Below are 25,736 nucleotides of genomic sequence, written 5' to 3'. Positions count from 1 at the left end.
AATGAAGAATCAATTTAAAATAATACAGATGGAACTAATGAACACTGTTTCATTCCCCTGAGCAAGGCAGTGTGATGCTACCTGTATGTGTCTAAGGCAACATGAAACTCTCTCTCAGGTTGGGCCTCTCCAACGATCTGCAGACTCCTTGATGCTGGACAGTACTTCAGGATGGTAAATGGCACTGAAAAGTGATTCTTTATCTGAAAACACAAACAAAGTTAAAAAAAATAAAGCTGTCCTGCTGCTCAGACTCTCAGAGGACTTTGTGGTGAGACTGCCAAGTATGCGTGATTCAGACCTGCAGCGGAGAGCGGACGGTGATGACCTTGTTGCCCTCGGTGGCGTCGATCTGAAGCAGCACAGAAACTGCCTCCTGCAGCATCGGACCACGGATGTTATAAAGACGGCGGCCAGGTTTGTCCAAAGCGATGTTGGAGATCTCGCTATATCCGGTGGGCACTGCAGTTTCACAGGCATATCTTGATTCACAGACTGTATATAGCATGTAACAGACAGAAACTCTGAAACATTTGAGAATACAGGAAATGTGAGGAGTTCTGACCGATGGTGAGGTTGAACAGGCAACTCTCTTGCCGCTGTAGAGCTGACAGTTTGCCTCGTGACGATGGTTCGAACATGGAGTGCTCAAGGTCCATGCTCTGATCCACCGAAAGCTCCTGTAGTTTTCCCTGTGCTGGTGATCCCACTGGCCTCAGGTTGGCACTGTGCTGCACAATCAGGGGGATCCCCAGAGAGTTTCTGATGGTGAAAGGGGCCTTCTCCTTCAGAGAGAGGTCAAAGGTGGAGGCAGTGCCCTCGGAAAATGCCTGATCAAAACACAGCAATAACAAAATTAATCTTTATAAAGATGCAATCTACTGTTCAGATACAATTTCATGTCTATACGAATAAAAATAGCAATGATTTAAACCACACAGAGTTCATAGGAATGTTTCCATTTCCTGGTCTGTCTGTCTGCTGACACTAATGCTTCCAGTTTTTGCCTAACAGGAAAACACTAGTCAGAAAACCAGTCAGTTGGCAGGACAGTTGGTAGGACAGCACCCTCTGTCTGTTGGAGGAGGTCATCTTTATCAATCCTGTAAAACTCAAACAACAGATAGTTGGTTATTGTTTATCAGTCTTGCATGAACACATTTCTGGGCAAGCCTTGTCTTGGAAGACAATATGTTATGATGTGTTGTACCTCCGTGAGGTTATTAAAGATGTTATGATGTGTGTTATAACCCTAAGTCATAATTTGTATTTGTATTTGAGTGAGATCGTGTGATTTTTTTTGTGCTGTTCTCCCTCCCTGCCTGAGGGTGGTGCTGTTCACCCCGTTCTGTGTGTTTTCCCAGTATGTTAAGTTGCAGGTGGCAGCTACTGATTTGACTGGAGCCTGATGGCACTTACTTTAAACTGGCACCTGCTAATGCCAACCTGAACTTTGCCTCTTTCCTGGCTCCCCAACCCACTCCCCATGCCATGCTGTGCTGTAAACAGACAATGCTGTGCTGCCAAATGATCACCGTTTTAGTGCCCTTATATTGATTTCTGTTGAAAATAATGTAAATATATTCTAAAAGAGCCGTCCTGTAGGGGTGAGAAGCCCTTTTCGTTGACATCTTTTCTCCTCTCCTTTGTACTCTTATTGAGGTAGGCAAGATGCCTGTATCTTCTTTTGCTTTCTTTTTGTTGAAGATAGGTAAGGTAGTTGTTAATATTATAGACTGTTCCCCCTGACTCTACCCTGATTGATGAATAAATCAGTTCTCTTTGGACTGCAAATCTACAGTGGCACTGGTCATCCTTGGGGGTGGGAAAATATTGTAAATATTTGGTAAAGATTATTATAAAGAGTCAGTTTAGACATACTCAATGTGAAAAGTGCCCAGAGATAATTTCTGTTATGATTTTGCACTATGTATATAAAACTGACTTGACCTGACTTTTAGAAGATGTTATTATGTGTTTTACCTCAGTGAGGTTAAAGAAGATGTTATGATGTGTTGTACCTTGGTAATGTTATAGAAGATGCTATGTTTTGTTGTACCTTGGCGAGGTTGTAGAAGACATTGAGGCTGCACTGGGAGATTGTGATATTCATGGTATCTTTGGAACAGATGTTGATTGCTGTGCGTGGTTCAGGAAGAATTACAAAGTCATCTCCATGAACGGGACTCTTGTCCTGGACCGGGTTGTTCTTCATCTGCAGGGACAAAGGCAAAAACATTCATTTTATCAGAGTTCTTACACACACACACACACACACACACACACACACACACACATATATACATACACACACACACACACACACACACACACACACACACACATATATACATACATACACACATATATTACACACACACATATATACATACATACACACATATATTACACACACATATATACATACATACACATATATACTACACACACATATATACTACACACACATATATACATACATACACATATATACACATATATATTACACACATACATACACATACATACATACATACATACATACACATACATACATACATACATACACATACATATAAATATACATATACATATACATACATATACATGGGACGTTATGTTCATGTATCCTGTGTATGTGGGTTGACTGTAGACGATTTATTTGTCAGACATGATTTGGCACTACATCCCAAATTGTATCAGGAACAGTTTTAGTGGAGGACAGTGGAACCTTATTACAAAATAATACATACAACAGTTTGAACAGTTCAAAGACGTTTAATATACGAGACACAACGCATCAAGGCAACCATTTTACCTCGAGCTCCAAGTTCCATCTGCGACTGCTGCTGTCAACTCGTTCGATCAGAGGCTCCCATACTGCATGGATCTCATTAAAGTAGTTGACCTGCAGACACAAGCGGTTTCAACACTTAACACCATACATGATTAAACATCTTTATGTTGCAAAATTTGGTTTATTTGTCAGTCACCGCAGCTGCAATAAAGTTAAAAATGAGTTAGCGAAGGTGAGTTTCATGTGTTTCTACTGAACATTTTTACTAATTTTGACTACATCTAAAAGTCCAAGTTTCCTAAAAAGATTAATTACACTACACTTTATGGAAAATATTTAGCACCGTACTTTGTGTTTTACTGTTCAGAGATCAGTGTTTTCCTGATAACACCCTGTTTCAGTGTATGTCCAGGTTCAGGTTCAGGTTCAGGTGTGAAGGACAGGTTCAAGTTCAGGTGTGAAGGACAGGTTCAAGTTCAGGTGTGAAGGACAGGTTCAAGTTCAGGTGTGAAGGACAGGTTCAAGTTCGAATGACTAGGGATGTAGTCAACCAAAGAAAATCTAGGTGGACTGAAATCGTACCTACTCTTCAACCATCAATTGGTCGCAGGAAAAACAAAATCTGCACATTATCTTTAGATGAACTAGTGATCCCTTTAGAGTGATCCCAGCACAAGAACTATTGAGGAATATTCACTCAAAGCCTCAAACGTTAAACACAAACGTTGATGGAGTATCCTAACGCAGACAAGTTAGTCTACTGTTTTTACATGATCTGCCATACTGGTTGTTTAGTTGTGATAAGCAAACTGCTGTTTGCAAAGTTTACACTCGACTTTTTGGTCGTCTGTTTTAACAAAATGCAGCCACACTGCCGACTTCTTTGACATAATGTCAATTAGTTTGTTCATAAACATTAAATAAATTAGACCTAGCAGTCTCGATTAGGTTGGGTAGTTTCAAATTTGTGACTACCGTTTCACAGGTAGTCTGTCCCTCCCACCACCGAAGTAAATAATGGATTAATCCTGGAAGGCTATTGATGTAGTGCTTTTCTCCACCCAAATAGAACTTATTTGGACAAGAACATATCGACCAACCAATCAACCAGTCGAATAGAAGACTACAGTCCTATGAAAGACAGTTTCAGGTTCAGGTGTGAAGGACAGGTTCACGTTCAGGTGTGAAAAACAGGTTGAAATATGAAAAACTGGTTCAGGTTCAGGTGTGAAAGACAGGTTCAAGTATGAAGCACAAGTTCACTTGTGAGGGATAGGTTCAGCTGTTAAAGACAGGTTCAGGTTCAGGTATAAAAGGACCAGTTCTCACCTCCAGCGTCATGTTAGCTCTCAGCTGCAGCAGAGATGACCAGTTTTTGGCTGATCCTTTCAAGGAGGATTCAGCCAACAGCAGAGGGACGGTCCGATGACCCAAACCAGATTCTAGAGTCACCTGGACCACCTGGGAGCAAACAACATCTCGTCAACAAACAAAATTTTCTGACAAAAGTTTCTGAATAAAACTGTTTAGAGAATTCAGATGTTGTGGTACCTTGATCTCGGCGGCAAAGCTCTCACCCTCGTTGCGTCCATCCTTCTCCCTAAAGCTCTCTGTGATCTCGGTGGCCTGGTCCACCCCAAGGAACCAGTAGTTACAGTCGTAGATGTTCATAACTGTCCACAGGTCACTGCTGCCAGACTTCAAGTCCTGATTCTGCTCGTCACGCTGCTTTGACGTCATGGCAGCTGTTATCGTCATCACCGTGTTGAGGATGAACGGAGAGATCTGCATGACAAAGACATGCTGATGACGGGTTCACTGACACTTTGTTTACAGCCTGGAACTTGTTTTTATCATTTCTGTTATCATTCTCTAAACAAACCAGTTTGATCACATGGTTCAAACTACTGGTCTGATGGAAAAAACATTTAAAATCTGATTTTAAGCAGAAAAACAACTTTAAACCAAAGTGTCTGTCGTTGAAGTTTTTCCTTAATTTTCTTCATCTTACTTATTTTTAAGCGCTGTCATTTTAACATGTTATCTGTTAGATTGATGTGTTGTATGGATTTATCATACATTTTAAAACCGTTAATCGATGAATGTACCTTGACAATGACTTCCTCCACTGTCACAGAGCCACTCAGTGGTTGGTTCGGGTGGGTTGTGGTTTTCAAGGCGACTGAGCAGGGTCTCAATACCTATTGGACAGAGTCAGACTGATGAGTCAGAGAGCAGCAGTATCAACTGCAGGTGAAGATGTGTTGATGTCTCCATGTGCAGGTCAAGTTTAGTTAATTACTTTAATTATTCTTCTAACTCAATATTTAAAGAACAGAGGAATCAGGTCTCTCAAATGAGGGGCTTCACTTGGAAAAACATGGTTAAAAGCATCAACCTGCATGAAGTAGAATAACCTGAGGTACACGTGCCCTGTTGTGGCCCCCCCCATGGTTATGTGATCTTACAGTGGTAATGGCCTTGCACTCCTTGTTTCGGATGAATGGACAGGCAAGGACTTTCAGCTCCCTCAGATTGGCTCTCATGTTCTGGGTCCCATCGTCCTCAGCCTGCAGAATGAAGTCACACTGAAACGAGGCTACCAGGGCGGGGGCGTCAGCCTTCATCAGGCTGGCAACAAACACGACGTCCGGGTCCACCACCACTGCCCGGAGACGAGTCCTCACCAAGGGGGCTGCAGAGAGAAGACAAATAGGTGAAGATTTTTAACTGAGTAAAGGTTTCTGGGTTTTATTTTGGTAGCAGAGTTTTGATTCTACAGTGGTTTTTATTTCTGTTTTTACTTTGTCTTTGACACTGAATAATCAATGTTCTTTTTTATTATCATAATAACATCAATGAGTTGGATGGCAGACTTTTATTTTGAGGGAATGAGAATACTGTATTATTTCACTTAATATTGCTGTTTTTATACAGTATTTGTCATATATTTAAAATCAGTGTTATTTTCTTTGTCAGTTTGATAAAATAAATTCTAAGAACAGATAACATGCAGTCAATTTTTTATTAGAAAAAAAAGGTTGCACTTTTTCTCAATCTTTCTTCCTTTTTTATTTCTACTTAGACTACATTCTCATATTTATTACAAACACCTGTACCTATTCATGCACTTATTCAATCGGCCAATTGGATAATTTATGCAGTGCAGGGAATAAACTAATGCACATACAGGTCAGGAGCTTTAGTTGACCCAACCTGCCTTGTGTCAACAGTCCAGGCTAGTGGTAGTGGTGGAACGCTGTGGGGAATGTTTTCTTGGCACACTTCAGCTCCTCAATACCAATCAGTCATGGTCTGAATGCCGCAGCCTGTCTGATTATAGTTGCTAACCATGTGCATCCCTTTATGGCCACAATTTACCATCTTCGTATGGGTACTTCCAGCATGATAATGCTCCATGTCACAAAGCAAAAGTCGTCTCAAACTGGTTTCAGGAACATGACAGTGAGTTCAGTGTACTTCAGTGGCCTCCCCCAGTCTTGAGATCTAAATCCAGTAGAACAACTTTGGGATGTGGTAGCACAGAAGATTGGAAACATGAATGTGCAGCTGAAAAATCTGCAGAAATGATGTGATGCAATCATGTCAACATGGACCAGAAATGTTTCCAAATTCTCTGGGAATCCATGCCATGAAGAACTGAGGCAGTTTCTAGAGGAAAGAGAGGCCCTACCAAGTATTAGTATGGTGTTCCTAATGAAGTGCTCGCTGCATGTAGTTTATCTCAGTGGTTTCCAACCTTGCTGTTTAATTGTTGGCCGACTACCCTTCCCTTTGTGTTTGTGTTTGGGTGGCTTAGTCTTACCGGTCTTGGCATCGGCTCGGGGTTCGGTTGTCTGTCTCAGCTGCAGTCTGTCGCTTGGTGCCAAGGTGGTGGTCGGAGCTGAGCTCTGTGGCAGAGCCTGCAGGAAGAAATCTGTGACTGCCATCAGAAACTCCACGCTGGCACACAGATAGAGTTTCTGCAGAACAGCCACTACCTCCCGCTCTCCAGCACTCTGTCGATACGTCACATCTATCATCGACTCCGAGCTTTCCTCGTCTCTCCGCCCAACCATACTGCAGCCACATGGACAAATGTAAACACAACAGGTAGAGCTGGGGTGAGTTAAAACATAGGGGGGTCACTGAGGATGAAACCATAATCAATAATGATTACACACTGATTGTTTGGGTTTACAGGTGTCACTATTATCATTTCTATAACTATTACACACACTAAAACAATGGTAATGATGTAACTCGCAGTTTTACTTCTAATTGTATCCAAAATATACAATTCATATATTAATATTTTGTTAGAGAGATTTATTGGAATTGCCAAAATGTTTTATAGCAAAGTGAGGTTTAATGAGTGGCTGTGTATTAAAATTGCAGGACTTTTATTGCTGCAGTACTGTTTCTTGTCTGCTGCAGAAAAATACATTAACACATGATGCTGTAGCTGAGGAACCACAAGAGGACAGCAGAAGACCAGTCTAGAGTCGATCAACGTGCAACTAAACTAATTTTCAGCTGAAGAAGAACAGAAAGAGTCTGTTCCTCCTGTGGAAGTTAAATAACAACAGTCTCAAACTGTTCAGGACCTCTGGAGATTTCTTTTTCTTCCCTGTAAACTAAGAAATCCCAACTCTATGTTCTGGATGGATGGTGATATCTCTGCTCATTAAAAACCAATCAGATGGACCAGAGGTCATGTGACTGTTACCGTGAGGTCACCCTCTCCATGCCGGTCCTCAGGTCATCTAGCGTACAGGCGGTCAAAACAGCGGTCACCTCCATGCTGCCGCTGGCCAGGATCCTCCCTGAAGTCTTAAGCAGGTGGAGGGTGAACTGACCCAGTCTTAAGTTCTCCCGGTGCTGGAGGCCAGATGGCTGCAGGGACCAGGAACAAAAATCACACAACAGATACAACAGCCAGTGAGCTGATCCTGGACCAGCTGATCCTGAACACAAAGACCACCGGGTTTAACTTGAACAGATAAACCAGAAACAGCTGTATCTGAACCAGCAAATTGTGAACCAGCTATACCAGAACCAGCTGAACCACTGTTTCTAAACCAGCTGATCCTGAACCAGGTGGACCAGAATCAGCTGAACCACTCACCAGTTGATCTTAAACCAGCTGAATCTGATTCAGGTCTAGTACGGCCCACAGTACTCCATTCCTTTTTGCCAGGTCCTCGTCCTTGATTTGACTGACCTGTTTTGGGTCATTGCTGTACAGAACCAGACCAAGGGACTCAATGTTGAAGTTAAACTTCATGGACTCCAGAGCTTCATCTGCCTCTTCATCAGTGCTTACAGTCGGCTTCCCAACATCACCTGAAGACATAAAACACAGATCACATCACAAAAATGCTGGAAAAAAGGATCAATATTCGAGAAATGAAATTAATCTTAACACTGTTCATCAGACCTGCTGGGGGGGCTCCGGCTGCTCTGAGCTGCAGACTGGCCGCCTCCTGTTTTGGGGCGGTGGACTCCAGACTGCTGGCTTCTCCCAGATTCTCCATCAGGATCCTCAGCAGCACCTTCAGGTCCTCCTGACTCAGATCGACCTGCAGTCCAAGTACACAGTAGTTATAACAGACACAAACACCACTGGACTGATAATCTACAGCTGTGACTTGCTGTCAATCAAATACTGATAAATTTTCTCCTTCTACATCTTTTTCAGATGTTTCAGTTTAAGATCAGTTATATCTCTGTGTCCACTACAGAGGCTAGCTTAGCACAAAGACTGTAAGCAAGGGGAAACTACTGGTCTAGCCCAAACCTATGTCCTGATGCAAATATCTCCAGAGGCTCTCATGGGTCAGAACACTACAGACACAAACTGATGCAACTGAATTCAGTTTTCACCATACAGACGAGTCCAGTGGTGCTACACTTTAGCACTACAGGAGAGAACTATCCTCCCAACAAACCGTACCTTTGGTGGTTTACATGTCGACTGGTTGTAAAAACAAGAACACAAGAGTTAAAAACATTTCTGTCACTCAGCAGAAATCACAAAGTTTAACTGGGCTTGTCTCATGATCAGTTTAGTTATTCCATCCTGAAGGTTAATGTTTTATATCATAAAGGTGTGTTATTCTCTGAAATAAAAGGTATCTGTACGACTGTAGGACTTGTTTTATAAAAACAATCAACTCATCACTCAGTAATGTCTCAAATGTCTCAAATGATGAAAATATTTTTAGTCATTATAGTCAAAGTTGTTTTTATGTTCATCTTATGGAAAAAGTTATTTCTGTAAAAAAATTTCAATTAAAACAAATCCCCACTTAGTCAAAGAAAATCCTCTAACCGAGGTCAGTGAACATCCCCCAAAATGTTGTAAACTAAAAACCATCATCAGCACTGGTGCCTCCTTTCTGACTTTTCTTGATTTAATACCTGCTCCTCCTACTACCACTCCTACCCCTCCTCCCCCCTCCTGCCCCCCCTCCTCGACTACCTCCTCCTCCTTCTACCTTCATGGGTTTCAGATCTCCATCAATCTCCACAGCAGCCATCTTCTTGTACCAGGAAGCTGCCAGGTTTCTCCTGATGTTCAGGTGCAGGTTGACTGGTTCCAGCAGCTCACTGTTGGGTCCGTCTGACACCTGGTGCATACAGGTCCTGGTCAACAACAGGACACATGGCATTATATCTAAACTTAATGTTTATCAAATAACGACACACAAAGTTTACTGATACAATGACCCTGTCTGTTTTCAGCGTGAAGACAAGAATGACTGAGGGTTTTTTTCATTTCTCCTCTTGTTCACATAAGTACAAACAAGATCAGTTCACAAGAATTATTTTAGTTTCTAAACTTTTCTTGGTGTGCAGATGCATGCAGAAAAGAAGCAACTGAAAGAATGCCATCTTATCAACATCTTTAGTCCTGACCGAATTCTGCAGAGTTATGTTTTTTCTGCTGTCTCCGGATCAGCTCTTTGAAGCTCTGTTTGACTGACCGAGAAAGTTTGAGCTGCGTCAACTGGACATCCATGTTGTCGATGACAGCTGGCAGCGGACACCCGTTGACAGGCAGCAGGGAGAAGCTGTTTATCACTGTGATCAGACCCAGGTCCATCACCAGTGCATCATGGGATGTGGAGGACTGGGGGATGATTATGAGCGGAGCTTTCAGCTTGATCTCCATGGACAGACGGAAACTCTTCTGGGCTAAGTCGCGAACACTTGACGCTGCCTTCTCTGCCGCCTGAGCTGTTGCAGCGCTCAGAGCTTCTTTAGCTGTCTGGAAGTTGCTTGTGAAGTTCTGAATGAAATTAAATAAAGATAAAAATGGTTAATGTAGAAAACAATAAGTTAATATCAATTAAACCTGTAATCATTACTTAAACCTTAAGCAAAGATTTTAAAAAAATTAATTGCATGAAAAAAAACATTGCCAAAACCAAAAAATATTACAAACAATAAATTTAAAGAATAACTAAAATGTCTGAAAACTCGTTTTGTAAAAATAATAAAATGTGGGAACTAATTTAAATATCTGATTTGGATATTTTTACAGAATGATTTAAACATATTTAACTCAACAAGACTTAATACTGTGTATTGTTTGTATTTACAACACCTTTTCTAAGAGGACAGTTTCAAGCTTTTTGGTACAACCCTACTCTTGTGCTTTAAATGTCAGTGGCTCTCCTGGTTTCTGACACGTTTTCTAACAGCCTATAATAATTAAATCAAAATAAAGCACTTATTAAAAATTTAAAACAAAAAATAAACTGAAACACCTGTAAAAATAAATTATAAAGAACAAAACTGAAGCAAAAATCAATCTAACCAGAAACTTACAGGAATGAATGGAAATCTAAAATACAAAAACTATAATTACCCTGGTTAAGTACAAAAAATTAAGCTACCACTTCATAGTAAGACAGCCCTTATAAAGGGTTTATGGATGGCTAATAACTAGCTTATTAATTAGGTTGTTAACGCTTTACAAATCTTTATTAAGCTATTATAACATATTGGGTAAAAAGCACCAAAATTGAGCCCACATTTATCTGCACTGCTAAGCCTCAGATCTCATTACTTTGTGTTCGCCATCTTCCAGCATTTATACCACCCAGCTTCATCAGTTATTTGTTAATAAGTTACTAACATTTAACCACCAGCAGCAAATCTTAATAACCAAAAAAGTTTCATTTGGCATATCCAATTACCAGATTCAAAACTAAGGCTTTGGCAATATTGTTTACATTCACATTTTCAGCATGCTATCAGCAGCATCCTCACGAGTGAACCTGATGTTGCTGTCCACTGCACTGATGGGTTCTGTGAAGGCTGCCACTTCCTGTTTTTTGATTTTGACCCAGGTTTCATCCACGTACCTAAACTACTGACTAGGAACAGTTCCTGCAAAGGAGATCAAGGCTCTCTAATTCTTCCATATAGAAATTTGTCACTATTGGAGACACCGGTGAGCCCAGGGGACAGCCATGCTTCTGTGTGTAAAAACCCCCATTATACTGGAAATAGGTTAAATGCCTGGGTCCCCCACCAGTCAGTTAGAACTGAAAAAGCCTTTTGGATGAGAGGTGGAACGTCTTCAAGAACCTCAAACAAGTCCAGTTGCCTTTGTATAGCACTTAGAAATACCATGACCCGGATGACTGAGAATCACCCTGGTCATCTTGATGGGCCACTTGGACGCTTGTTCAAGGATATACTAAAGGCTTTCCAGTCTGAATCTCATTATTTCTGTTTTGTAAGTGTTTTATTTATGTATGAGTAGGGCTTTAATGTCTAAATATAAGTATCAGTCGTACTCAACAGTGTCATTATTTGATTGTTGGTTTTCAACATATGCAAATACAATTTTTTGCTTGTTTCTGTTGTATCTTACTTTACACTTCATGTGAAAAATGTATATTAGGTAAGTGTGAATGTTAGTAACTCATCAGTAAATGGTTATGTGTATTATAATTTACAATAAGGCACCCTTTCACCAGTTCTAAATACTCACAATTTACAATAAAAGCTCCCTTTTGCCAGTTAAAAATGATAGTAATTCACTAGTGAAATTAATGAGTAAGCAGTAAGTTAGCCAAATAATGAGCCTGCATTGATGTATGAAAACTGTGTTATAACGTGTTTATAATTGTTTATTAATGATTTGTAAAATGTTTACAACCTAATTAATAAACCTAATTATTATTGTAAATATGGTACTGAAATTATTAAGTAAAAAGAAATTAATAAAAACTGAAATCACATTAGAATTGTCCTTTAGCAGTCTGGCTGAGTGAAACTCACCAGCAGAGACATGACGAACTTGTGCAGGTAAACCACTTGGATGCAGCCCACGTTCAGCTTAACTCTGCCGTCAGTCTTAGAGGTGTCTGCATAACCAGCCCCCTCTGTGGCATTAGGAGTCAGACTCATGGTGAAGCTGAACACCTCGTCACCCACGATGGAGATGGCCTTAAGAACAGAAAGATCAAAGTTCAATAAAGTTTCCTCAACTGTCTGCAGTAGCAAAAAACAAAAAACAAAAAACAATACAGAAAATTCATCAGAGTGAAGATTCAGGATACAGCAGTGAGATTATCAGTCTGTAGACTTCATGACAGATTGTACAGATGTTGTTTGATCACAGTTATGGTCCAGCCTCAGAACAAATATGGAAGATGGGGAAATGAACATTGCTTTTAGTTCACACCAGATCAACACTGCACACTACGGAACACTGATATCAAGTTCCCTCAGAACTCGATATCAGATAAAAATACAGGATTCCAGGAACATCTGAGGTAGTCCAGGGTACTCTGAGGTATTCTGACATAGTCTGGGGGAGTTTTGAGGTAATCTGAGGCAGTCTAATGTAGTCCGGATTATTTTAGGTGAGTACTGGGTAGTACCTTCAGGGTACATATTTTAAGGCACTTAGTCCACGTAGCCTAAGTGGTTCAGGGTATGTCCACATAATTTTATGTAGAATTAGATTCATCTGTGGTAGTCCAGGTTGATATAGGTTAATATATTTATAATAATTCACAGGTATGGGCACTGGGTGGGCAGCAGGTGAAATAAATATGAGAACCCAAAAAAAATAAAATAAATAAATACATTTTAAAAAAAACAGAAGACAAATGAAAATAAAGACAATTCTTTTAAACATCAAAACAAGTGCAATTTTATAAAACCTAATAAGCTGTCATGATTTTTTTTTTTTTTTTTTTTGTGAATGTCTACAACACAACAGCCATGCTGCAGCTCTGGTCAGGTTTAATCCAGATTTGATTTAGAGATAATGGCAGGTAACAGGTCAGTTTTGATACCAAGCTTTGGTGGACCCTTTATTGGACCCTTTATTGGACCCTTGTTTTTTGTTGGAAAACATTGGTGGACAAAAATCTGCTCTAGGTCTTCAGGAACAACCCTGCCTAGCCCTGAATTAGTCTGGCATATTTTAAAAGGCACTCTGTCCACAGCTGCCCGAGTAGTCCAGGGTGGTACCTCCATGACAGTATCATGGAGGTACCACCCTGGGTAGTTCATGTGATTATAGAATTGTCCATGGTAGTCCAGATTGATAGTAGTTCAGTATGGTCTGAGTATGTCAACGATAGTCTGAGGTAGAAGAGGCCAGTCTGAGGTAGTCTAATGTATTCTTGGAGTCCAGGGCGATGTGTGGTAGTCCTAGGTAGTCTGAGGTAGTCTATGGTAAAACAGCTGACTAACCTTCTTGTGGATGCTTTTGGGATCAACATTCAGAATGATGAAATCTCGTAGGCGAGCTGATACATGCATTTGTGGTCCTTGCATTAGTAAAGAGCCATTAATACCTGAAGGACACAACACATTTGTTTAATTAGGTTGATGTTGTTGAATGACAGCAGACAAAAACTCAGCTGTTATTCTGTACCTTGGATCTTGATGTCAGCCATGTTGCAACTCTGGTCACACAGCAGAACGTTGAAAGCTCCCAGTGTTACCATTACCTTCAGGTCAATGACCTCACTGTCTGCAGGTGACATCAGGGCAGCTGACAGGAAACACAACAACATGACAAATTCAAGCCAGTCGGACAGGTTTTAGTTGATGAATTTCAGGGAGAATGTCCAGACTTTCAGACCCTTGTTGCAATGGTTTGTATACACTACACTTAGACTGGGATTAATTTTCGGCTCATTATATGTGTGTTTGTCTGCCTCTGTTTTTGTGTATTTTGTACTGACTGGACTTGGCAGACACTGTCTTGTCCTCTGTCTTTGGTTTGATCTCTCTCTCTGTGGACGACATGCTGCCAGACGATAGGGCTGCTGAAAGGAAGTTGATTGCTGAGAGCAGAGCCTCAGTGTGGAGCATGAAGTCGAGAGAGGTGAAGATCACCTGGAAAAAGTAAGTAAAACAGAGTAATACTAATCTGTAACGCTTCCATTTACAGGTCTGTGATTTCAGAATAATATACATTGTTTCCAGCAAAGAACTCTGTAGTATGGTACTAAGTAAAGGAAAAATTACAGTTCAAATAGGGCAGTTCCAGTTTAATGGTCCCAAGTAACTGTTAGGATTACCTCGAGAGTCTATAAGTCAGAGCTCTTCTTTCAAGGGAATTCAGTATTTCCCCATAATTCTTTGCAGGACAGTTTTGGAAAATTCTGTGGAAATTGTGAGCCAATAAAATGAAATATTTGCCAATAATCAGGGGTGCACATAACTGGTGGTCAAAACACATGTATGGTCAAAATAAAGGATGTGCAGTAGATAATACAAAAAGAGGCGCTTTTGCATACCCACATTTTTGGCATTTTTGGGACACAGTTACTTTTTTTCCCCTCCATAAATCACTGGTAGAATAGCCATTATGAGAAATTTATTAATGTTGATTATCAGTTGTTAATCATGTTACTTTTAGTCTTCTGGTTTTTGGGTTTTCATCCATTCATCAAAAATATCCAAGAAGGAAGCCACATTAATTAATTACGTTGGCATTCCACCTCCTTCAAAGAAACACCATATCGAACCTCAACATAAAAAATGTGTGTTTGTGGAAAGGTGGCTGCAGGAGGTAGCCTGGCTCCAAACAGATGACAAAGCCTTTTATATTGGGACGAAAAATTTCATTCATCTAGCTTTTGAAAAGCATGAAAAGAGTAAAGAGCACATGAACATAGTGCAAACTATTGATAACAGGCACAGCCAGCATCAGAAACCCAGTCGCCCTCTTGTCAGGTGGCGGGACAAACTGAATTTAGAACAGTGTCAAACATAGTGTAATATCTTTCTGTTGGCCTTTCACAAAGTGAAACGCGCACATTGTATGCGTTCATAAAAGGAGGATATTACACTTTTCAAGAGGCTTGGAGTTAATGTCAGGAGTGCATATCAGTCATAAGAATGGGCGCACACATCATGCAGAGCATTGCACAGTCAATCAGTTCAGAATTGAGTGAAATAGTGAAGGCAGTTGAATTTGGGGTGTGCTCTTCGATGGATCAGAAGATATACCAAAAGTGGAGCAGTATAAATTGTGTCTGTTTCTAGCAACGGAGGGTTTACCTCAGATTTTCTTGGATTACTTAAGGTAGATGCTATTAGTACCCAGGTTTCCGTAGCCAACAATGCTATTTGCAATCAGGCACACATTAGATACTGTATGTGTATGAGTATATATATTTTAGAAACAGCATCAAAGACACGCCTGCTGTATAACATAAAGAACATTATTTATCCCCGAGGGGAAATTCAGTTGTTCAGCAGAAGATTGGGATTGGGTACAGGATTGTAAAGTAAATCACAAACAAAGTGCAAAATAAATCACAAAAATTAAGACAAAGCAAGAATTAAACAAAGTGACTATAAAAGCACAAAAAATTAAAACCCAGATAATCCTTTTTTGGGAGAAAGGAGATATGGAGATTATTGTCCTGGACCACTTCAATGAGTCACATGGGAGAAGTTCTGCAGGCAGGCTTTCTAACACGTGGTTAATTTTGTAAAAAGGTCTCTTTTAAACCAAACCATGATCTTTTCCCAAACCTAACCAAGTAGTTTTCTTGCCTAAACATAACCAAACTGCTACTGAAAACTAAATATAATTTAAAAAAAATTTGGAGATAAGCTGAAAATACGTATAAAAATAAGTCAATATTAAGTTTTGGACTAACAAGGGATTCACTCTTTATACTACCGCACCTGACTCCTGATGCTGACCGGCGTATGGCCCTTATGAAGCAGCACTTTGCAACAATTTGCACCTGCCTGTATGCTGTTTTTTAACAAAAACCCACCTGATGAAGGCGAAAAAACAAGGCACTTAGCGAGCTACTGGCAATTCCATAGGGCAACCATGCATGCAACACAGGGGAGGTGAAGGGGCTGGGTACAAATAGCCGAATAGCTGCTGTGTGACTATTCTTACCCGAGTGCCAAGAAGCACTCCAATTACTTCATTTGGATGTGTGCCTTTGTGAAACTAGGAAAGGTTCACAACATTAGATGGTCTGCATGGAGACAAGAGACTGTTGGAAAGATGAATGCAAAGATGATGCTGATCCTGGCAGAGACAAGGCTGATGTTTTGACAGGTGTAATGCACGAGTTTGATCCTTCACCCTGGCCTAAAGAAATGCAAGACCTCCACAGTTTTGGCAACACAACACTTACTAACATCCTTCAGAATTATGAGGCCAGCCGTTCTGTTGACAGAGACTCAACTGTAAAAGAATGGATGTGTTTAAAGCAAGCAGGAAAACTTAGTGTATGACTTTGTCAACGTAGTAAAGACAAGCAATCCAGATAGTTACTCCAATATTCAGAGTCCTTCTGTTGTCCCTTACACTAACCTTGAGCAGTGCTGCATGTGAAAGGGGATTTTCACATCTCAATATAATTAAAAGCAAGTAAAGATCCTGCCTGTCAGTCACTTGTCTAAGATGACAACAGAGAATTTAACCCAAAGCCAGCTGTTAACGTATGGAAGCAAAAAACTAATCGCAGGCTTTTGTTTGCAGGAGAAAGAGGTAGGCTTAAATCATCATCTACCATGTTTGAAATAGAGGAAGATAGTGAGGAGAGCAGTCAGGTCAGAAGTCATTCTTTATTAGACCATCAAATGGAGCCAAAGTCATTTTTTATTTCCCACAGACTTTGAAATGATCATGCAAATTGTACAGATGAAGCTTGAAGATATGAAGATATGAACTGATGATCTGCAGGTGTATGTCAGTGTGTGTGTCTGGATGAACTGTCACTCACATTAACCATCTGCTCTGTGTTCTTGTAGGTGGTGGAGAAGTTCGGCCCTGAGCAGTCAGCCTGAGAAAACACACAAAAGGGAAGGTCAGTGAGATTAAAAATGTTTAATCTACGATCATTTATTCTGCACTCAGTTTTATACTCTGCTCGCGAATCGTCTTGTGCTCTGATAGATGGCAGCACACCTGTGTATCTGAACAGGTAATCAGATATAATGTGAGATGGCGATGTCATCACCTTGAAATACTGCACTTTCAGCAGTTCAGCTCCAGACTCCACTGAAGAACTGATGAGACACAATGGCTCGCCATTTGAGTCTGAAACAAGATTAAACCAATAAAATCAAGTTGTCAACACTTGCATTTCTATACATGATTATATTTTTACTTCATATACAAGAACACCTGCTGCTTCCTTTCAGAAAAGGAGGTTTAGAAGACAGCATGGAAAACGCTATAGGACATCATAGAAACACTACAGGACACAATATAAAACATTACAGGACATCACAGGAAACACTAGAGGATACCATAGAAAACCTATGAGACACCATAGAAAACACCTCAGGACACCACAAAAAACAGGATGAGATGCCAAAGAAAATACTACAGGACAACACAGAAACAGGGCAGTGTTTCCCCTATATGCACATAACAGCAGCATTACACCGCTGCTGAAATATGACTGCCGCTAATTTTTTTTTATTTTTTAGAGAGCAGAGAGGAGAGGAGAGGAGAGGAGAGGAGAGGGCTCCATCCTATCTCTTTAGAATTTAATGTAATATTATTTTGTGCTGCAGACGCTTCATATCCAGGTCATGTCACATACCTGTGAGTAAAGCATATAAACAAAATCTTTGCACTTACCTGATAATGACAGCTCAACTATTATAACAAAAAACACCTCGTAGATGTCAACAATGAAACAAGCAAAGCTAATCACAGATTCGGGATTCTCATTTGCTGAGGGGAAAACAGTCCTGCAACTTCACGCTATTGCACAGTAACGTTACAGCAAATGCAGTCATTGATAGGAATACACCATGAAACACATATCTGTTAAATAAGACGCATTTGGAAGACCATCTTGATACAAAGATAGTAGGTATTCCACATGCACCGATTGTTTTCTTCTTCCTGGAGGCGGGCCTTACTATGCGCGAGGGCCACCATGACGCATGAGAGCTGTCAAGCTCAAAGACAACTGACAGATTCCCTCAAAGAGATATTAAACTTACATACTATTTGGATAGGATTCCCTGAAAGAAACATTGTAAATGTAAGTTATTTTATCATTGAAGATTAACAGTTTGATTGAAATTAACAGTTTGATAACACAACAGTATGGGTTGGTTGTTGATGTATTTTTTGTCCAATAAATGTCAATAACTGTTGTAAGGATTATACTTTTATTATGTTCAATAAAAGTGTATTTTCCTAAATCTTGAGACACCTGATATGTAAGCTAGACAGACATTTCCCTGCTCATTACTGTGGACAAATGTACTATATGTACATATGCATCAAGAGCCCTTGTGGTGCCAGCAGATACATATAAAACCTCCATGCAGGGCAAGCTTTGCGAGCACACAACAACAATTCTCGCATATGCGAAAGATTAAAAAAAATTAAAAAAATTTTGCACGCTTCACCTCCGATTCTATAACTCCATCCTAGGGGAAACACTGGGACAGCATTGAAAATACTATAAGACAACAGAAAACACTAGAGGACACCACAGAGACTAAAGGACAATATAGAAACCACTACAGGACACCATAGACAACACATCAGGACACTAAAAAAAAACACTACAGGACACCACAGAAAACAGCATAAGGTAACATGCTGTTTGCAGCAGAATTATCACTAAACCCCAGTCTCATGTGAGGCTCTGACCTTTGAACTCCAGACACCTCATGGTGATCTTGTTGATGTACATTGTGGCACACATTTCATACTTCCTGACTTTAGTGTCAATGCCTAGGTGAGCGACATGAAAGACCAGGAAAGGCGATTCCTTCTGCTCTCTGGGCTTCTTCAGGGTCAATAGCACCTTCAAAAGAAGACATGGGAAAGAGTCAATTCCAGACAAATGATTCCTGATCAGACCTGCAGCTACGGAACCATGTGAGTATTGGCTTTGGTTCTGCAGGTTTTCTGCAGGTTTTTGACCTCAGGTCAGTCTGATGTTCTGTAAGAAGTTTGGTATCGCACTTCGTAGACCTATATTTTGTACCTCTTTGATTTCAAAGTTGAGGAGAACATTGATGGTGTTTTCAGATAGACCTCCGATGGTGGGGGGTATCGCACCAGATCCCGTCTGTAGTGACACCACTTCCATTTGCTGCTCAGAGAGCTCCACCTTCTCTGAAGAGACAAAGCAGGCATTAAAAAAATATATATATATTTCTCTGTCTTCACACCTTTCAATGGCTGACAGGGTACACAAAGGCAATATTAACCAAGTAAAGTGAGGTATTATATATAAATCTTGTAAAATTTATAAATATTATCAGGTCGTGATGAATCTTCATTCTTTGGTCCGGTAGGTTTCTCTCAAGTTTACCATTATGAGAGTTAACTTACCTTGAGCCACCTGTCTTTTGACGTCCATGCTGTGCTCTTTATTTCCCTCCCCGATGTTCTCCACCAGGATCTTCATCAGCACACCAAGGTCTTCTTCACCCAGACTCAACTAGCGGACAGACAGCCAAATTTTCTGTCTTACTATGACAAACAGTTTGATCTCAGTTTAAACGACAGCATATGTGAGACCTACATTGAGGGACCGGAGGATTCCCTGGACCTGGATTCCGGGGATCTTGGTGAACCAGGAAGCCGCCAGGTTTCGGGTGACAAGCAGCTCTAAGTTGATTGGCTGAAGGATCTCAATGTCCGGCTGAGAAGGGTTTTGCTTCAGTGTGGTTCTGACAACAAATTTATTCAACATTTACTCAGCTTTCTATTTCTGTCTCTTTGGTCGTCGTCATATTTTAATGCAGCTCAGAGCAGGGACGCAAACAGAAACAACCAAAATTCACTCTTCATTCTTTCACACGTTCATTGTTATGTTTTTCTTTGGAAAACCAGGTGTAATCAGTTTGTTCGTACTATTTCTGCCTTGATGAAGATATTGATATTTTAAGTTTTTTGTTGATACCTGGATAGCTTCAGCTGTGTCAGCTTCACATCCATCTTCTCCACCACAGCCGGCAAAGAGAAAACTTCAACAGGCAGCAAGGAGAAGGTGTTTTCCACCGTGATCAGACCCAGATCTGCCACCACCGCATTATGGGAGGTGGAGGACTGGGGGATGATGATGAGCGGAGCCTTCAGCTTGATGTCCATGGACAGACGGAAACTCTTCTGGGCAAAGTCTCGAACGCTGGATGCTGCCTTCTCCGCCGCCTGAGCCGTCGCAGCGCTCAATGCTTCTTTAGCTGTCTGGAAGTTGTCGACAAACAGCTAAAGGACAAAATAAATCAGGAGTGAGACGACAAACAACCCAAGGTCACATGATGAAGAGTTACAGAGATATGCCATGACGGGGTACAGTCAGAGGGAGTCAGTGTAAGGGGGTTCACTGCCTGGACGGAGTGTACAGGCTCATTTCTGTTTCACAAACCTTAAGAAGAAGAATATGAACCTCGGCCTAATTATTCAGATTCAAATCTTAGAATTTCTATAAAAACCCTTGAAACACTTTGCCAGTATGAAGATTTCAGCAAAATAGCTACAAATATCACTCCATAAATGAAAAAAATATATATATATTTCTCTGTCTTCACACCTTTCAATGGCTGACAGGGTACACAAAGGCAATATTAACCAAGTAAAGTGAGGTATTATATATAAATCTTGTAAAATTTATAAATATTATCAGGTCGTGATGAATCTTCATTCTTTGGTCCGGTAGGTTTCTCTCAAGTTTACCATTATGAGAGTTAACTTACCTTGAGCCACCTGTCTTTTGACGTCCATGCTGTGCTCTTTATTTCCCTCCCCGATGTTCTCCACCAGGATCTTCATCAGCACACCAAGGTCTTCTTCACCCAGACTCAACTAGCGGACAGACAGCCAAATTTTCTGTCTTACTATGACAAACAGTTTGATCTCAGTTTAAACGACAGCATATGTGAGACCTACATTGAGGGACGGAGGATTCCCTGGACCTGGATTCCGGGGATCTTGGTGAACCAGGAAGCCGCCAGGTTTCGGGTGACAAGCAGCTCTAAGTTGATTGGCTGAAGGATCTCAATGTCCGGCTGAGAAGGGTTTTGCTTCAGTGTGGTTCTGACAACAAATTTATTCAACATTTACTCAGCTTTCTATTTCTGTCTCTTTGGTCGTCGTCATATTTTAATGCAGCTCAGAGCAGGGGCATAAACAGAAACAACCAAAATTCACTCTTCATTCTTTCACACGTTCATTGTTATGTTTTTCTTTGGAAAACCAGGTGTAATCAGTTTGTTCGTACTATTTCTGCCTTGATGAAGATATTGATATTTTAAGTTTTTTGTTGATACCTGGATAGCTTCAGCTGTGTCAGCTTCACATCCATCTTCTCCACCACAGCCGGCAAAGAGAAAACTTCAACAGGCAGCAAGGAGAAGGTGTTTTCCACCGTGATCAGACCCAGATCTGCCACCACCGCATTATGGGAGGTGGAGGACTGGGGGATGATGATGAGCGGAGCCTTCAGCTTGATGTCCATAGACAGACGGAAACTCTTCTGGGCAAAGTCTCGAACGCTGGATGCTGCCTTCTCCGCCGCCTGAGCCGTCGCAGCGCTCAATGCTTCTTTAGCTGTCTGGAAGTTGTCGACAAACAGCTAAAGGACAAAATAAATCAGGAGTGAGACGACAAACAACCCAAGGTCACATGATGAAGAGTTACAGAGATATGCCATGACGGGGTACAGTCAGAGGGAGTCAGTGTAAGGGGGTTCACTGCCTGGACGGAGTGTACAGGCTCATTTCTGTTTCACAAACCTTAAGAAGAAGAATATGAACCTCGGCCTAATTATTCAGATTCAAATCTTAGAATTTCTATAAAAACCCTTGAAACACTTTGCCAGTATGAAGATTTCAGCAAAATAGCTACAAATATCACTCCATAAATGAAAAAAATATATATATATTTAGTAAGAATAATAATATTTATAAATCTCTTTTGAACTGAGTACAGAAACATGAATTGTTTCATTTTATTCACAGGTTATCAAAGGTTCAAAAGTTTATGAAACAAGAATGAAATTCATAAAGGTCAAAACCATTTTCAAGGAGGGAAGTGACGTCACACAGGCAGAGGTCATGTGATTGACAGGGGGTGTGACAGTGTGGATGGGTGAGTTAATGATGGCAGCTGTGTGAGATGCATAGCACATATGGAGGAAGTAAGATCTGATTATTGTTACATATGCATGAAAAGCATTCCCTCATCTTTCCTTCCATTATCCCTCCATCCGTGCTCAGCCTGTCAGATCAGACTCAAATGCAACCTGCAAACTTTTATAGCGTTTGTTTTGAAGTTCTCACAGTCTCAGATGGGTGGAGTTTTGACAGCCAGGTGTTTTGAGATTTTTATCCTTTTTTTCTGCCTCAGTTATGACTCATTCTACCTCAGACTCGTGCTGTATTTATCAAACCGACAACACAGTTTGGTGCCATTTTCGCAAAAAAGTACAAGTGGGGAGTCTCTCCTTTTTGTATAATGATTAAAAGGACATTGCACAAATAACAGGAGGAAACACATTAGGAGAGCCTGAGTCTGCTGGATTTTTGATGGTCACACAATTTATGTCAGTCAGTTTTGCTGTAAAATTCTCCACCTTTGAAAAGCAGTGTAAACATAGTGCAGATGGGATTTACAAGGAAGGCTTTGGGGGGTAAAGAAAATTTACCTTTATACTACAGAAATTTAGATAGCACACAAAGCGTGAAAAATATCCATAGGGCTGCACTGAATTATCTATCTAAAAGCAGAAAAAAAAATGGCTGAATCCACCTAACAAACCAGCAATAAACAAACTTTGGTGTTATGAAAAGCATAAATGGGACCATCAGTTTATGATCAGTGGACTCTCAAATCTCAGACGATGTAGCTTCCAAAAAAAAAACGCCGACTGTTGCGATTATATTTGACGATAAAAATACTGACAACAAACAGTGAAGGGGGTGATTTGTTCAATGTGATGGACCACCAGCAGTTTTTGTTTTCTAATGGATATGGAAACATCTCGATCCTGTCACATAAGGGGAGAATAAAGACAGTCTGATTTCCTATTTGTTTGGTGTATGTGGTTTGTTTAGTTAATTGTCCTTCATTCTCTCCATCCCTGAGTTAAACTGGGTTCAAACATCATCGCAATGAGTCGGATTAACCAGAGTCTACGACTAAAAGCCACATGTGGAGTCGAGGACCAGGGTTAATCTGTTCACAGAGACCGTGTCCTATTGAAAACATTAAATCAGATAATATTTAGAGTGCAGTGAAGCTAAAGCAGAGGGTTTGATGCAGTTCAGAGCTGCATGCTGGAAGCTGTACCTCATCACCAGACGTATACTGAAAGCAAAAAGAAGCCTGAAAGAACAAAACACATCAAGAAGACAGGAAACATGAGAGACAGGGAACTGACTAACATATAGAATAAAAAACAGTTACGAACACATCTGAGTAAAGTTCATTTTAAAAATAAGTAACTGCTGTAAATTTTCAGACAGTGGCTTTTTATTCCCCTCAACTGAAGACAGAACCAGAGCTTAGAAAAACTTTATTTATCATTGTCCTGTTTTTCTTTTAAATTTTATATCTTATGAGCTTTTTGGATCGTCATTTTTCATGTTCTGAGTCCTAGGCTTGTTTCCCTCTATTTTCACTTGCTTGATTTACAGGCTTTTAGCAGTCACTACAAGTGTGAGCCCAGTATGTCATATATTGTTATTTTAATCATAAGCAGGGCTGCTTAGAGGTGCCATCAGTTTGCACTACACATTTTTATGAAACAAAGTTTAATGCAATTTGAAATTGAGCTTTTGCCTGTATGCCCACGTTTCCATGACACAGTACACAGGTGTGTGTATGAATGAATGGAGTAGAGAGTTAATGTTATAAAGACTAAAGAACCATAGAACCATATAATAAACTTAGTCTGTGTCTGAAATAACTGCCTCATTCTCTCAGTCACAACTCCTAGTATAAACAGACAGGCAATAGTTTATTCTACAGTGAGCAGTAAACTTACTGATCATCATCACTGTCAGGTGCTGAGGCACGCAATTGTAATTTTCGCATCTATAAAACGTGGAGCACTGCATTTTAGGATCGTTAGGTTGGACTGTACTTTTTTTGTTTTTGTTGAGGGCAGCATATAGTGGATAAATTTCCTCACCCAGAATTTAGACACTAAAATGGACAGGAAATGTGCTGCACTATAAAGTAAACAGGGAGTGATTTGTAAATTAATATAACACACTGATGGTGCAAAAAAAAAAAAAAACTAATAGGATTTTGTCAGTTTTTGAACTACAGTATTGTTTCAGTAGCTATAGGCAGCTGCTGTTTGCACCGTAACCAAGGAAACAGACACTAATCACAAGACCACTGTTGCTACCATCAGACATTATTATTATTATGAGGCAAACATCGACGCTATAAGGAGGGTCCTTGACTCCTGAGCAGATGTATGGACACTGACTATAAAGAGAACATCTGATCCATCAGTGTGTGTTTGACATCTGTGTGTTCAGATTTGAGAATATGGAGAAAGATTTTTGCTGCATATTGTTGAAATGGTTGAAAGAAATTGCTAATTTCTAATTTATCCTAAACAGCCAGTTTGTATCTCATCATAATGATCTGCTGAAGGTACCCGCAGCTAAATCCAAAACAGGGTTTCAGCAGAGTACAACATGCCAGGTGTGTTTATTATTGTTTGTATTAATAATCGGATGTTAATTCAGAGCAAAATCTCTATTAAAAACTTTAGCTCTGTAATTTACATATGTATCAAACGTTAAGGCTTGCACTGTGGGATCAAATTTCAAAATCAATTAATATTATCATTAATATTATCAATATTATACTAATTCATTTTTGGGAATTTACAATAAGATGAAAGTTAATAAAGATAATGTTTTTGCAGTCAGTGTAGTGACAGAGAACAGACATAATACACTAAATACAAATATATAAATAATATTTTTAAATAAATACACACTTAAAACCACAACTGATGCAAATGAAAAAAGAAACCACCACATACAGCCATTGTGGCATTTTAACCTTACTGTGTGTGTGTCTATATAGATTATAGTATATACATATACATATACACACACACACACACACACACACACACACACACACACACACACACACACACACACACACACACACACACACACACACACACACACACACACACACACGAGACTGTGTATGTGTTAGATATATATAAAACTTCTGACCAGCAGTGACATGAGGAACTTGTGTAGGTAGACTATCTGGATGCAGCCCAGACGCATTGTGACCTTCCCGTCCACCTTGGAAGTGTCGCTGTAGCCCTCCCCCTCTGTCGCCCCAGGAAATAAGGACAGTTTGAAGCTGAACACCTCCTCACCCATGATGGACACCACCTGAGATGAGATCCAATCAACTTTCAGAGAAAGTGTCACAGCATAATAACCATAC

At 40.2% G+C, this 25,736-nt stretch overlaps 1 protein-coding gene across 1 annotated transcript in view; it reads right to left on the bottom strand.

The window, feature by feature from the left end:
• vps13c (vacuolar protein sorting 13 homolog C) overlaps positions 1–25,736 on the bottom strand; it is an 81,015-nt gene that overhangs the window by 29,430 nt on the left and 25,849 nt on the right. The window contains exons 34-61 of the mRNA XM_040128137.1: positions 25,514–25,681; positions 23,592–23,627; positions 21,572–21,876; positions 19,825–19,972; positions 19,632–19,740; positions 19,282–19,412; positions 18,942–19,098; positions 17,281–17,360; positions 17,044–17,103; positions 14,023–14,176; positions 13,710–13,829; positions 13,526–13,629; positions 12,098–12,265; positions 9,787–10,091; positions 9,298–9,445; positions 8,238–8,379; positions 8,022–8,143; positions 7,527–7,693; positions 6,624–6,877; positions 5,266–5,492; positions 4,906–4,998; positions 4,349–4,582; positions 4,127–4,258; positions 2,819–2,908; positions 2,060–2,215; positions 566–830; positions 302–462; positions 82–203 (exon numbers count right to left, since the gene is read on the bottom strand). Coding sequence (XP_039984071.1) covers positions 82–203; positions 302–462; positions 566–830; positions 2,060–2,215; positions 2,819–2,908; positions 4,127–4,258; positions 4,349–4,582; positions 4,906–4,998; positions 5,266–5,492; positions 6,624–6,877; positions 7,527–7,693; positions 8,022–8,143; positions 8,238–8,379; positions 9,298–9,445; positions 9,787–10,091; positions 12,098–12,265; positions 13,526–13,629; positions 13,710–13,829; positions 14,023–14,176; positions 17,044–17,103; positions 17,281–17,360; positions 18,942–19,098; positions 19,282–19,412; positions 19,632–19,740; positions 19,825–19,972; positions 21,572–21,876; positions 23,592–23,627; positions 25,514–25,681 — 4,358 coding nt within the window. The remainder of the gene's footprint in view (positions 1–81; positions 204–301; positions 463–565; positions 831–2,059; positions 2,216–2,818; positions 2,909–4,126; positions 4,259–4,348; positions 4,583–4,905; positions 4,999–5,265; positions 5,493–6,623; positions 6,878–7,526; positions 7,694–8,021; positions 8,144–8,237; positions 8,380–9,297; positions 9,446–9,786; positions 10,092–12,097; positions 12,266–13,525; positions 13,630–13,709; positions 13,830–14,022; positions 14,177–17,043; positions 17,104–17,280; positions 17,361–18,941; positions 19,099–19,281; positions 19,413–19,631; positions 19,741–19,824; positions 19,973–21,571; positions 21,877–23,591; positions 23,628–25,513; positions 25,682–25,736) is intronic.

Source organism: Xiphias gladius, chromosome 1 (genome assembly GCF_016859285.1).
Source record: "Xiphias gladius isolate SHS-SW01 ecotype Sanya breed wild chromosome 1, ASM1685928v1, whole genome shotgun sequence".
Classification (NCBI taxonomy): domain Eukaryota; kingdom Metazoa; phylum Chordata; class Actinopteri; order Istiophoriformes; family Xiphiidae; genus Xiphias; species Xiphias gladius.
This window is presented reverse-complemented; position numbering and strand designations above follow the sequence as displayed.